Genomic DNA, 13,089 nt, shown 5'->3' on the forward strand with positions numbered 1-13,089 from the left:
CACGTAGCTTTTACCTTTATCATTCACTATCGACCCGCCTCGGCTTCGCACGTGTAGCTTATCACTATTACAATATTCGTATGGATCTCTAATGTAAAAAATAGCCCACTCGGGAATAATGTAGCTTTCCAATGGTGAAAGAATTTTTAAAATCGGTCCAGTAGTTTTTGAATTTGTTCGTTACAAACACGCAAAAATGCAAATCTTTCCTCTTTATAATATTAGTGTACTGATGTAGATTATTACATTTTAAGCTTAGAGTTCTGTAATAAATATAGGTATCGTACAGTGACCAGGGGATTTTTGATTCAAGAATAGATCTTGCATTAATTATCACGCTTTTTACACGCGTTACCACAACGTTGCTACACTCGATATGTATGTTGGATTGACATTTCCTTTGTGGTTTTACATTGACAATTATAATATTTTAATTATGTTTCTATCACTAAGAATTATTATGTTCTGAATCAATGAGTTCTATAATTAATGTGTAATGTAATTCACTCACTTATTTTGCAATTTCTTGCAAGTGGTAAGTGGTGTGTAAAATAATAAAAACACTTTAAAATGTTTTTGAACTGAAAGGTTTCTTTCAAAATTATGGCAACTAGTTCACTTGTAATTTAATTTTTTTACCAGATAATGCCCAAGACTTTATTTGCGTGCATTTGGTTTTCAAAAAATCCCGTGGGAACCCTTTTTTTACTAAACAAAAAGGGTTGGGCATCGTATGTCTATTCTTGGGATGCAAGCTATCCCTTTACCGAATGTTGTCATAATCGAATAGGTTACAGACAGACACAATTTCGCATTTACACCATTAGTATGGATATGGATTTCAGGTAGGTATGCTTCTGTGACACATTTCATTTTGCAGAAAATAAGTAGCCGCGATTTAACAAAAACTTATTTTTGAATAAAAATTCTGTTATTTTAATTTTGTTCAAAATTTGCAGTAACCCTACTCGGGTCATCAATAAAAGTTCTTTTAAAAATGCTTTTTGATTTCGTGGTGTAATTATAGTTTTTTATTGGGTGTGCGATGGGCGGGCTAGCGAAAATTGATGGGAGGGATTCTAGAGTTAGAATTGTTTAGGTATCGGATACGACTTGATTATGAATCTCATTAGCTGTGGTCACAGGAAGCGAGACGCCGTTATACAAAAATGGTTTAATAATAATTAACAGTATAGATTCGATCGATGATTTATGTGAGCTTTTAATACGTAAGATAAGAGTTCGGGTTCCGATGGCGGCGGATATTATAATTTCAGGGTTCCCGTATGCTTCGTAAGAAACCTTATTGTTGTTCTATATTCAATCAACATATAATATCAAATATAGGTACAAAGTACAAACTTGAACATGTATTAAAGAGTTTTACTAGGCATTGTAAAAAATAATATAGGTCAGTCAAGTAAATACCTGGGAAATAAATCAAAACTGTAATAAAAAAACCGGCCAAGTGCGAGTCAGGCTCGCGCACTGAGGGTTCCGTACTACAGTCGTATTTTTTCGACATTTTGCACGATAATTCAAAAACTATGATGCATAAAAATAAATAAAAATCTGTTTTAGAATGTACAGGTGAAGACCTTTCATATGATACCCCACTTGATATAGTCACTCACTTCGAAAGTTGAAAATACTAATTATTAGTTCATGACCACAATTTAATTTTTTTTGTGTGATCTAACCCTAAATTCACGGTTTTCAGATTTTTCTCCAAATGTCAGCTATAAGATCTACCTACCTGCCAAATTTCATGATTCTAGGTCAACGGGAAGTACCCTGTAGGTTTCTTGACAGACAGACGGACAGACAGACAGACAGACAGACAGACAGACAGACAGACAGACAGACAGACAGACAGACAGACAGACAGACAGACAGACAGACAGACAGACAAAAATTAATCCTATAAGGGTTCCGTTTTTCCTTTTGAGGTACGGAACCCTAAAAAGTAGACTAATGTAAGTTTCTTAGGTTTTTGCTACTGGGGTTAATTTCGTGAGCTGTTTTAACATTGTGGTTCTAGAGAGCTTATCAAAATTTCTAACGTTATGAACAATTTCAATTATTGATTTTAAGCTTATTTCGTGGTTTAATTATTTTAATGTCGATAACGGGTACATATATTACCACGATCAATTTGAAATTTTATTTGTCGATATTTCAACCCAATACTGCGGCGCTAGTGGAGAATAGGCTAGTTGACAATTTTTTTAAGTTGGTCTTAAATGGTTAATATTTGTCCTATTATATCAAAAAAATTAACACTATATTTTTTTGCGCCCTAAAAACCGTAAAACTTTAATTTAAAAAAATATTTTTCTTAGACAGGTGAAAACACTGTCGGCCATGTTTAGCCGATAGATTATCTGTGCTCTGACGTCATGCATTTGTAAACAACAGCATAACCACAGAGTACATTATATATACTGAGCATAACCTACCAAAGTTTAATAAACATGACTTCTATACTAGTTTACATGAAAAATATAGTAATTATCGTTATTGTATCATCCGAGAATGTAAAAAACGCATCGATAAAGACCACAGGAAAGTTGTGGATTAGAGTGCCCAGTGAAATAAATATACGTAACACGCAAAGACTTGCTTAAAGGGATCCTATATGACTAACGACTTCAACCCAAATTTATTTTTGCAAAGATCACTTTGTTGTAAGTCTTACTTAATAACTTATTCAATTTATAAAGAGAAAACGATATTTTTTTACGTTTACTATGAGTTTTTAGAAATATATAAAAACTAGCTTATGCTCGTGACTTCGCCCGCGTGGACTTCATAAATTTCAAACCTCCATTTAACCCACTCAGGGGTGGAATTTCAAAAAATCCTTTCCTAGTGGATACCTTCTCTTTACCTACAAAGAACACACTCACCAAATTTCATGTATCTAGGACCAGCTGTTTAGATGTTTAGGCTGTGCGTTGATATATAAGTTAGTCAGGACTCTAAATTTTATATATATGGATACTACGTTAGTCCCCGCGTGACATAGGAATGACATTTCTTTGTTTACATATTTAATGACGTCACATCATGGCTGACAGCGTTTTCTGCGTTTCAAATAAAAATAAAAATTGTATTTTTTTAAATTGGATTTATATATCCATCCTGCGTTTTTAATAATTGTTATTGATATATTTCGTTGTTTTAAGCAAAATACTATAATAAATAATCATTTATTGGACGAAATTAGATATGAGTCAAGTAGCCTATTGCATGGGTCGTGGTCACTATGGGACGGGACGGGATTGGGTTGAAATATCGACAAATAAAAATTTCAAATTATCGTGGTATGTACGCGTTATCTACATTAAAACATAATTTCAATTACGTTTGTAAAGCTTCCAAAAATATAACCATATTCATAATGGTCGCTATAAACCTATGGTGACCACAGCAAAATGTCGCTATAGTTTATTCAATTACGTCAGTTTCCACCTACATTTTACGTCAGTCTTTCACGGACCATCAACGACCACGTTAAGAACCTTGTCACATTAACTTTCCTACTGCGTGGCTTACGAATGCTGAACGAATTCACTTCATTGATTCTAATAGCTTGATTTGTGGTGTGGTTCTTGAAATGTGACTGTTATGATTGAGCTGAGTTGTGGAACAAGCACTTTTGAAATTTTTATGTTAGTTTTGGTTTTCTTAATAACTATCTAATGAAGCTTTAGGTACTATTTGTTTGACCTTGTGTATTATTTATTTAAGCAGAGTAGGTACCTTTTTAATATAAACCTTATTTTGACGACGGCACGGCTTTGCCGGTAGAGTGGTAACTAGCCATGGCCAAATCCTTCAACCAGACCAGACCAGACATTTAGAAATTATAAAATTCCAAACCCCTGCCAGGAATCGAACCCGGGACCTCCCACTAATAAGACCACAGTGCTTAAAACTGCGCCAGGGAGGTCGTCAAAATGTATTTTGTTAGACGATGTTTTATAATATATAAAAATTGCCGGCATTTTCAGCTACTTATTTGCATTTTTAAGTAATTTATGTATGACAATTTATTGTGGGTTGTTCGTCACCACAGTAAGATTATATTATTACTGCACATAATATGAGTCATTCATTAAAAAATATTGAATGAATAAACACTTTTATAGCACGTACCACGTACAATACATCTATTTTCTAGACAAAGGCTGTACCTTTATTATGCAAGTTCTTAAGAACCAAGTGAAGCTTTGAAACAAGGCACCGCAGCTTTCATTATAAATTCATTTGCACGCTCCTCGCTCCGATGTGCACCGTCATGACTTTGATTATATTGGAGATGATGATTATTAGCCGTTTTATTGTCTTCCAACATTGATTTTGTTTTCTTTTTATGGTCATTACCTCCGGGAATGAGTCTTGTGCGTTTACTGAGTTATATTTTCACATTGAGCTTTTTGTGGGAGCTTTAATTTGTTTTAAAGACAAACTCTTCGATTTTAGTATTTTGTTCCTTTTAATTAAACAGTTACATCTCATTTTATCTGTTTTGGTTTTATTTAGATTGCATGTTTGCAATGACTGAGCAGATTTGATTTCTTTAGCATTTTGAATGTTTTTTCTACCATTTTTGTAAATTTTTTGTTCTTCATTGTCTAAATTCTGAATAATAACATCTAGCTTTTACAATACCAAGTGAACAGATATTAATTTCATCGATAATAACATTAAAATAATCAACATTATTAACATTTTGTTTCCTTTCCAGGAAAAGCCGCACAAATGCAGTCTCTGTTCTAAATCCTTCCCAACTCCAGGCGACTTGAAGTCTCACATGTACGTGCACAGTGGATCCTGGCCTTACAAGTGTCACATCTGTTCCAGAGGTTTCTCAAAGCATACCAATCTGAAGAACCATCTATTTTTACATACAGGTAATTTTGATATCCTTTTCATCATCTATCTGCTTACTGAGAGTTATAAAAATGTTGGTGTAAAGTTTGCTGTTTTACAATCATTGCGATGTCTTGGGTTGAGATCTATACCTACTACTTTGTCTTTGCTTTGACTGCACAATCTCTAAACTTAAATGACAGGTCTAAGTCTATACTTATTCTTTTCATAATGCTTTTTGTGGAATAGGAAAACACACCAGTCAGTTGAATTTAGAGATTGTTTATCAGCAGCTAACTTAAAGACCAACTTCAGCTGCCCCGATTTTTTCTTTCGATGCAATGAAATGATTGATACATGAAACTGAGTCCATTGGCATTAAAAAAATAAGTCTATTTCATTGATTTTTATGGACAACTCACGCTTGACCAAAAAAATTGACTATGCCAAAATTATTTTTTACAAAAAAAGAGCTAAAGGTTCCTAAGACAGTTTCCCTGTATCTCCTATGGATTTGGATTTCCCCATACTGTCCCAGTTTAAAAAAACACACTGTACATCTTCGTTGAGATTGTCTGCCTGCCGTGGCTGAAATTCAGTCACAGCTAAATTATTATTGTAAGAATACTTTAGATTGTAATGCCCTTTTTTATTTTGTTACAGCCAAACATCAACGCAACAGTGCCAGAGATGCAACTTGAAGCGTTAATATGATATGAAAGTACCCTTACGCTATACAGACATGCTATTTAAAGACTTAGTAATATAAAAAGTGTGATATTAGAATTTAATTAGTATTAAGTGTTAAATTATTCATATAGCTATATCTAAGTTAAGACTTCATTATTATTTTAATTAAGAGCCCCGTTCTATATAAATGTCAAAATAACATTATAATAACTCATAATAGTTTATTTGATGACTAAAATTTTACGAGCACTTAGTCAAACAGGCGCTTAGACTCAAACGAAAAAGCTTTCAATTTTGAGGCTCCAATTCCCATAAATTGAACGGAAATCTACATGATTATCTTGGTTTTCGTATAGTAAAATTTTCTCTAATACAAACGTATTAGTTTTTTTTTTAATTTATAGACTAGATGATGCAGCCTAAGATGGAACGCGAAGATGCTCTTAACTTTAAGGTGCCCATATTAAAACTGGAAGTACCCATTAAAGTACAGCTTGAATACAGCTTGGTAGTTAGTACAAAAGCAAATCATAGTAGAAGATAATCATCCTAAAAAAATGTCAAGCATTCCTGCATTGGAAAGCAAATTTGTTAGTGAAAACAGTATTCATCGCGGAAATCACGATGAAAATAAAATTTGAATAAATTTCATTCCTGTCATGGAATTCTTGGCAATAATCAGATAGAAACAGGGAAACTGTGAACTGCGTCTGAATATAATATGAACGTCTTTGCATGGTTCACCTAGAGATGGAGGAATACTTCGATTCAAGATAAAATCCAGAATTCTTAAAATTGTCTGTCTTTCAGTCAGGTTTTTTGTATGTTTAGGAAATGGTGGTGTACCTACATACCTAAAGTGTATGACGGAATTAAAATCGTTGGTTACAAGTATTCAGCTGCGCGATTGCGGTAGAATGACAGCTACAATGTCACAATCGCAAGGGGGATTCCAACATCAATGGTCGCAATCACCTCTGATTGGTTGACGCTCGCTCACTATTGGCTACAATGCATTGTTGCAACAAGAATCGCACAAATTCAGGCAATCACAACAATTTAAATTGTAATAATGACTTTACACAGGTAACCATACACTTTACACATATTTTAGCATCAAGCACGTTGTTTACAGTAGCATCTTTGCCCTCGTCTTGTTTTACCTTGCTAATTCAAGCTATATTTTGGAACTTGTCCAAAGGCGGGCGGGCTTGATATCGTTCAATTTGATAATAATTATTAGTCGCAAGCTCAGCACTAGATTTTCTTTAGTGACCTGAATACGCATCGGCATACCCATATGTAGGTACTTATTTCTACCATACTTCAGTCTATCAACTCAAAAGTCCTATGGATCAGGTACAAGAACATTTTTTTAAAAATTTGAATATTATATTGAGACTTCAGACCGAAACGATGACATCTCTAAAACTATCCAATTTTGGCATAAGTTATACAACGCTTAATACCATGAAGGCTCCCCACACAGCCGCGTTATTATCGGTCGATAATATCGCATGCGTTATTGCGATATCTGTTTTCAGTACATTTTGTATTAGGATGGTCATGTAGTTACACACTGCTGCGATAATACGTCCTACTTCCATTGCGGCGTTATTATCGCAGCAGTGTGTAACTACATGACCATCCTAATACAAAATGTACTGAAAACAGATATCGCAATAACGTATGCGATATTATCGACCGATAATAATGCGGCTGTGTGGGGGAGCCTTAACACCAAATTTTTGCATGCGTACACTTTTAGAGGTGTTGTTGGTTAGGTCTTTAGCAATACTACCTACTCACATGAAAAAAATATCTATCAGCTGATCTATAGGAATTTTAGTCCTGACTAGTAGAGAATTTTGGCTTTCGGACTAGTAGGGAGTTGGTAAGTTGGTAACCAAGTACGTCATATTGAAATATTTTCAGTTTTTTAATAATATTATGTACAAAAATCTCTAAAGAAAAGATCTGATTTAATACTTATTTGAGTTATGTTGCTATAAGTACTAGTTATTACTTTTATACTGGTATAAAACACTACATCGAAACAAAGGTTTTATTGAGGCTTTTACGTCAGAAAAAACACTACGATAAAATATTTTATATTATAACATGTATCAAGAACATACCTAGGCTAAAAAATAGATTTTTTCCTAGTTTGCTTGCATTTATGAGGTCATTTAAATAAAATAATTTGTTCTACTTAAATAAATGTTTTATCAATATATTTAAATAGGCTACTTCTAACAAGTTTTTTGATGTAAAAGTCGTCTAAAATTATGTAGTGTTCGGAGTACTTTGTAAATAATTTTCCCGCCTTCACATAGTGTTATAATTATGTTGTATATATAATTTTAAAGTAAATTCAAGCTACATATATGTATGTAGAAATATTTTTACAAGTAATGTACGTACACTGTGTATGTATATTGTGATGTTATTTTCCGTCCAAAATGAATTCAAAAGCGAATTGTTAAGTTATGAAATAAAAATTATTTATATACTTAATTATAAGAGCCTTTTTGTATATTCGAATAAATCTTTATACAATAACTATTATAACAACAGGTTTCATTTTCCCACAAAAATCTTATGGTATGACGCACATTTAATTTAATATTATAATTTACGAGTATATTCGATTCTTACATATATACCTACCTAACCTACCAGTAGGTACCTAATCTGGTTCAGTCATCACCATCATACTGAGAACTGATTTACCCTCGGAATGAGAAGGGTTTAGTTAGGCTATAGTCTGCCATGCTCGTCCAGTGCGGATTAGCAGACTTCAGACACTTGAAAACATTATGGAGAACTCTCAGGCATGCAGGTTTCCTCACAATGTTTTCCTTCACCGTTACAGCTACTTCATTGCTTAAAACGCACATTAACTACGAAAAGTTAAAAGTGCATACCGGGTCGAAGCCCTGACCTCCTGGTAGGAGGCAAAGTTTCTACCAGCAGATTATCACTTGCATTTTGTTTATGTAAACTCTAAAAAAGCTTCACCAAAAAAAAGACAAATCCCTGGGTTCGATTCCCGATGCAGTCAATTTACCTACTAGAGATCCTAGCAGGTAACACCTAACCTAAGCTTCAATATCTGTGGGTTTTTGAGCTTGGTTTAAATCCTAACCGTTGGCACATTGTCGTATAGTGAAAAGATCTTGAAAAATGTGCAGTAGTTGGGTCTCTTTAGCGGACCGAAGGAGGCATTAAGGGGTTTCTACCGCACGGGGGCACGTGATTGGTTGATCAGTTGACCCTTGTTTCCCGCGATGCGCTAACCTTCTTTCACTATTGAAGATGTGGTGGTGGAAGTTTTAAAACTCCTTATTCAGAGAATCTATATCACAAAAAATACCTACAATATGCACAAGTTTATTGTAGTTATTTATTTCAATCACACCAAACTGTATGATACCCTGAGGGATAAGATTCGAAATGAGGAGATCCACAGGAGAACCAAGGTCACTGACATAATCCAAACTATTAGCAAGCTGAAGTGGCAGTGGATAGGTCATGCCTGTCGTAGAGGCGATGGCTGTTGGAGCCGGAAAGTCCAAACTCGCTGTCTCATAGTGGAGACTGCGTTTAAGCAAGCGTAGTGTGGGACGCCCTCCAGCACGATGGACCGACGATATAAAGAAGCTGGTGGGAATTGGCTGGATGAGGAAGGCTGAGGACCGAGTGTGGTGGCGCTCTTTAGGGAAGGCCTATGTCCAACAGTGGAAGTCTGATGATGATGATGATGAAACAGTATGATAATGATGCAGTCTAAGGTGGAGCCTAGAAGCTACCTATATTCACTCTTCTTTTGAAGGTACCAATATTATAGCTAGCGGGGAAAAACACGGAAAACCAAAGCCGGAAGAGCATTCCATATTCTAGCAACGTGGAAATGTGGAAATTAGATTTAGAAATGAAGAAGCCAATCGCTTCGTCATTGGAATTTCGACTATACCTACAGGACGTAACCAGAACGCTAGCAAAAACTTAGCGTTAATGTTATACCTACTACCTAAACACAATCCAGTACTAATAACCATTTGCCTCATTTTGTAGTTTTAGTGATTTAGTATTTTTCAAACCAGCCATGTATAGCGTGCAAAACTCGGGTCAATGTACCGCCTACGACGCGGTATTGACTCCGATTGGCCTACTTACGCAACGTTCGTTGACCTCTAGCGGCAGTCTTAATTGCAATATACTTATTGTAAACTTTTACAAAATTATAGGATTTTTTATATTTTTTCGCGTTTTTTTTGTGGTATCATATCAGTAATCATCAGTACTATCACCCGTCTTCGTTTTTGCCAGCGTTCTGGTTACATCCTGTATTTAGCAAGCTCCATTCGAGCGAAGCCGGGCAGATCAGCTAGTAGGTATGCCTACCGTTTAGAAACGTATCGTCGCAAATAAAATCCGCCCCTAATATTTCACAGTTCGCGCACCACAATTCTCAATTACCTTACATTTTTAAAGAGCTCCTAATTAAACATTTATCACCCGACCGAACTCAATAGACAACTATATTTATAGCGACCGTGGGCGCGTACACGCGAGCCCAGCATTTGCATAATACAACTTCAGTTGGCAGTATTAAGACTTAATTGTTCGCGAGAGGTATTGGTACACGTACATTTTATCCCGCTGCTTATTCCGCGTGTATTTATTTACATTTCACGCTTTTACTTTAAAGTGTTCATTAGGCGTGAGTTATAGGAATTGTTCCATTGAATTGGGAATATCGAAATTTAATAGCTCCTTTACTTTGCTACATTTTGTGGTAAATCTACGATTGGCAACACTGGTGGTAATTTTCATAGATAAGACAGTGTTGCTGTTTGGAAGCCAGACTTTGGACGAAATTTTTGTTAGACATCCAAGAGTAAATCTACTCACAAATAGGTATTATAAAACTACAGATACAGACAAAGCTCATACAAGTTGTATTTTAAAAAAACCGGCCAAGTGCGAGTCAGGCTCGCGCAATGAGGGTTCCGTACTACAGTCGTATTTTTTCAACATTTTGCACGATAATTCAAAAACTATGATGCATTAAAATAAATAAAAATCTGTTTTAGAATGTCCAGGTGAAGACCTTTCATATTATGATACCCCACTTGATATAGTCACTCACTTCGAAAGTTGAAAATACTAATTATTAGTTCATGCCCACAATTTAATTTTTTTTGTGTGATCTAACCATAAATTAACGGTTTTCAGATTTTTCCCCAAATGTCAGCTATAAGATCTACCTACCTGCCAAATTTCACGATTCTAGGTCAACGGGAAGTACCCTGTAGGTTTCTTGACAGACAGACAGACAGACAACAAAGTGATCCTATAAGGGTTCCGTTTTTCCTTTTGAGTTACGGAACCCTAAAAATGAAGCCTTTGTACCCTTGTATGTGTGAAGTGTACCTTCGCCCAACGTCACAGTATACATAGATATTGACACTTCAATTTTATTAATTAGTATAGATTAGTACCTATCTTAGATGGGTAGTGATGAATCTATCTAGAACAAAACAGGTCCAAGCAAAGCCCTATGTATGTGGTAACCCTATAATAAATAGGGCCTGCGTTGATATCCGGTTAGAATATGCAATAATTATTATTTCATACCAGTAGTACTAGTAAATTCGCTTCTATAAAACAAATCGCGAAGACATTTAATACATCACCCTTGTAACTATAAAGCGACGGGAGTTAATTTGAAAAACCACGCGAGAAGTGCCACGGGGGGTCGCTAGTGTCTCTGATAGACTACGAACGGAAGTCACTAAAAATTAATAGTTATCTTTACAACTAGGTGTATTTGCTTTATCCAGCTCTAGTTACTGCATCGAGGTCTAGTTTGATTAAGATCGTCGTCTCTGTAAGTTCAATATCATAGCGGTAGTGAGCTTCTATCGTGTCTCCTTCGTTGCGTTTGTAAGTATATTATAGTCTTTGAAGTAAGTATAATACTTGGATCTACTTTGTTACCATTATCAGTTAACCATAGGTTCGGTGGTCGCTATCAGACCACCCGGTATTCATAATAGTTCCTATATAAACATTTATAATGTCTGAGTTTGACGCCGCCCGTTTCGGCGGCTTTACTAAAATTATGCGCTTAGTTATACAGCGTGCTTCAAAGATTCATTTTTTTAATTTTTTTATTCAGATACAAGTTAGCCCTTGACTGCAATCTCACCTGGTGGTAAGTGACGATGCTGTCTAAGATGAAAGCGGGCTAACCTGGAAGGGGTATGGCAGTTTTTTATAAATAAACCCATGCCCCTTTGGTTTCTACACGGCATCGTACCGGAACGCTAAATCGCTTGGCGGCACGGCTTTGCCGGTAGGGTGGTAACTAGCCACGGCCGAAGCCTCCCACCAGACCAGACCAGAAATTAAGAAATTATAAAATTCCAAATCCCCGCCAGGAATCGAACCCAGGACCTCCCGCGAATAAGACCACAGCGCTTACCACTGCGCCAGGGAGGTCGTCAAAAGTTCAAGTCAAGTTTAAAAAGTGGTTTACACTGCATCACGTCTGCATTGTATAATGTACTAGCTACTGCTCGCGGCTTCGCCCGCGTGACCTACAGGAAACAAATGGCATTTTTTTTCTGAAACAAACATTATAACATCAGGTCGCGCACCCAGAACAGCACCGAATAACACATATAACCTTCCAACCCCCATTTAGCGGTGGAATTTCGAAAAATTCTTTCTTAGTGGTTATCTACTCTTTACAAAGAATAGACCCTCCAAATTTCATGTCTTTAGGACCAGCAGTTTAGGCTGTGCGTTGATATATATGTCAGTCAGTCAGTCAGTCAGTCAGGACTTTGTATTTTATATATATAGCTTATAAGTCAAAATAATTAAAGATTATTTTTCTCAAAAAAATATTTCTACAATATTGATTGAATACATACATAAGTGGATAATGAAACTGGAATGGAATAATAGCACAAAGTAAAAAAAAATAACCTTTATAGAAGTAAAATTGGTCAAAGTAGGTAGTAATGCTTTTACATTCGGAAGTTTAAAAACTGTGGAAAATAAGTTCAACCTAGTTTATGCAGTAACCTAGCAATGCAGTTGAGCCACTCAATAGTATTATAAGTATAACTACAAAAACTTTTTATAATAATTGAGTATCGCACAAAAAATCTTCGGAAAACAATCTCAAGCCTCAACGGTTAAGGAATTAATTTATATTAATTTAATATTAATATTTAAGTTAATTAAAATCTTGCACTACGGTCGTACCCACTCGTAGCACAAGCTTACGCTTAGTTGCAGGAGGAAAGGAATTATTATCAGTCAAATAATCCGCTGAAACAGGTCGAATCTGCATGGTGCAACATCAGCATGCGACATGCACCGCCCGCCCTCCCACTGCTAAACATGGAGGAAAAAGCAGTGGCAAGCACCACCACACTCGACGCAGGTGTCGCCCCAACACCGGAGCATCCTCAGGAGATGTAGACCTTACAATCCACAATT

At 35.7% G+C, this 13,089-nt stretch overlaps 1 protein-coding gene across 1 annotated transcript in view; it reads left to right on the forward strand.

Moving 5' to 3' along the window:
• Positions 1-7,123, forward strand: part of LOC117984407 (uncharacterized) — a 111,082-nt gene extending 103,959 nt beyond the window's left edge. The window contains exons 6-7 of the mRNA XM_034971030.2: positions 4,754-4,919; positions 5,542-7,123. Of these exons, the coding sequence (XP_034826921.1) occupies positions 4,754-4,919; positions 5,542-5,579 (204 nt within the window). The 3' untranslated portion in view covers positions 5,580-7,123. The remainder of the gene's footprint in view (positions 1-4,753; positions 4,920-5,541) is intronic.
• The last annotated feature ends 5,966 nt before the right edge of the window (positions 7,124-13,089 follow it).

The sequence above is a fragment of the Maniola hyperantus genome, chromosome 8 (genome assembly GCF_902806685.2).
Source record: "Maniola hyperantus chromosome 8, iAphHyp1.2, whole genome shotgun sequence".
Taxonomy (NCBI): domain Eukaryota; kingdom Metazoa; phylum Arthropoda; class Insecta; order Lepidoptera; family Nymphalidae; genus Maniola; species Maniola hyperantus.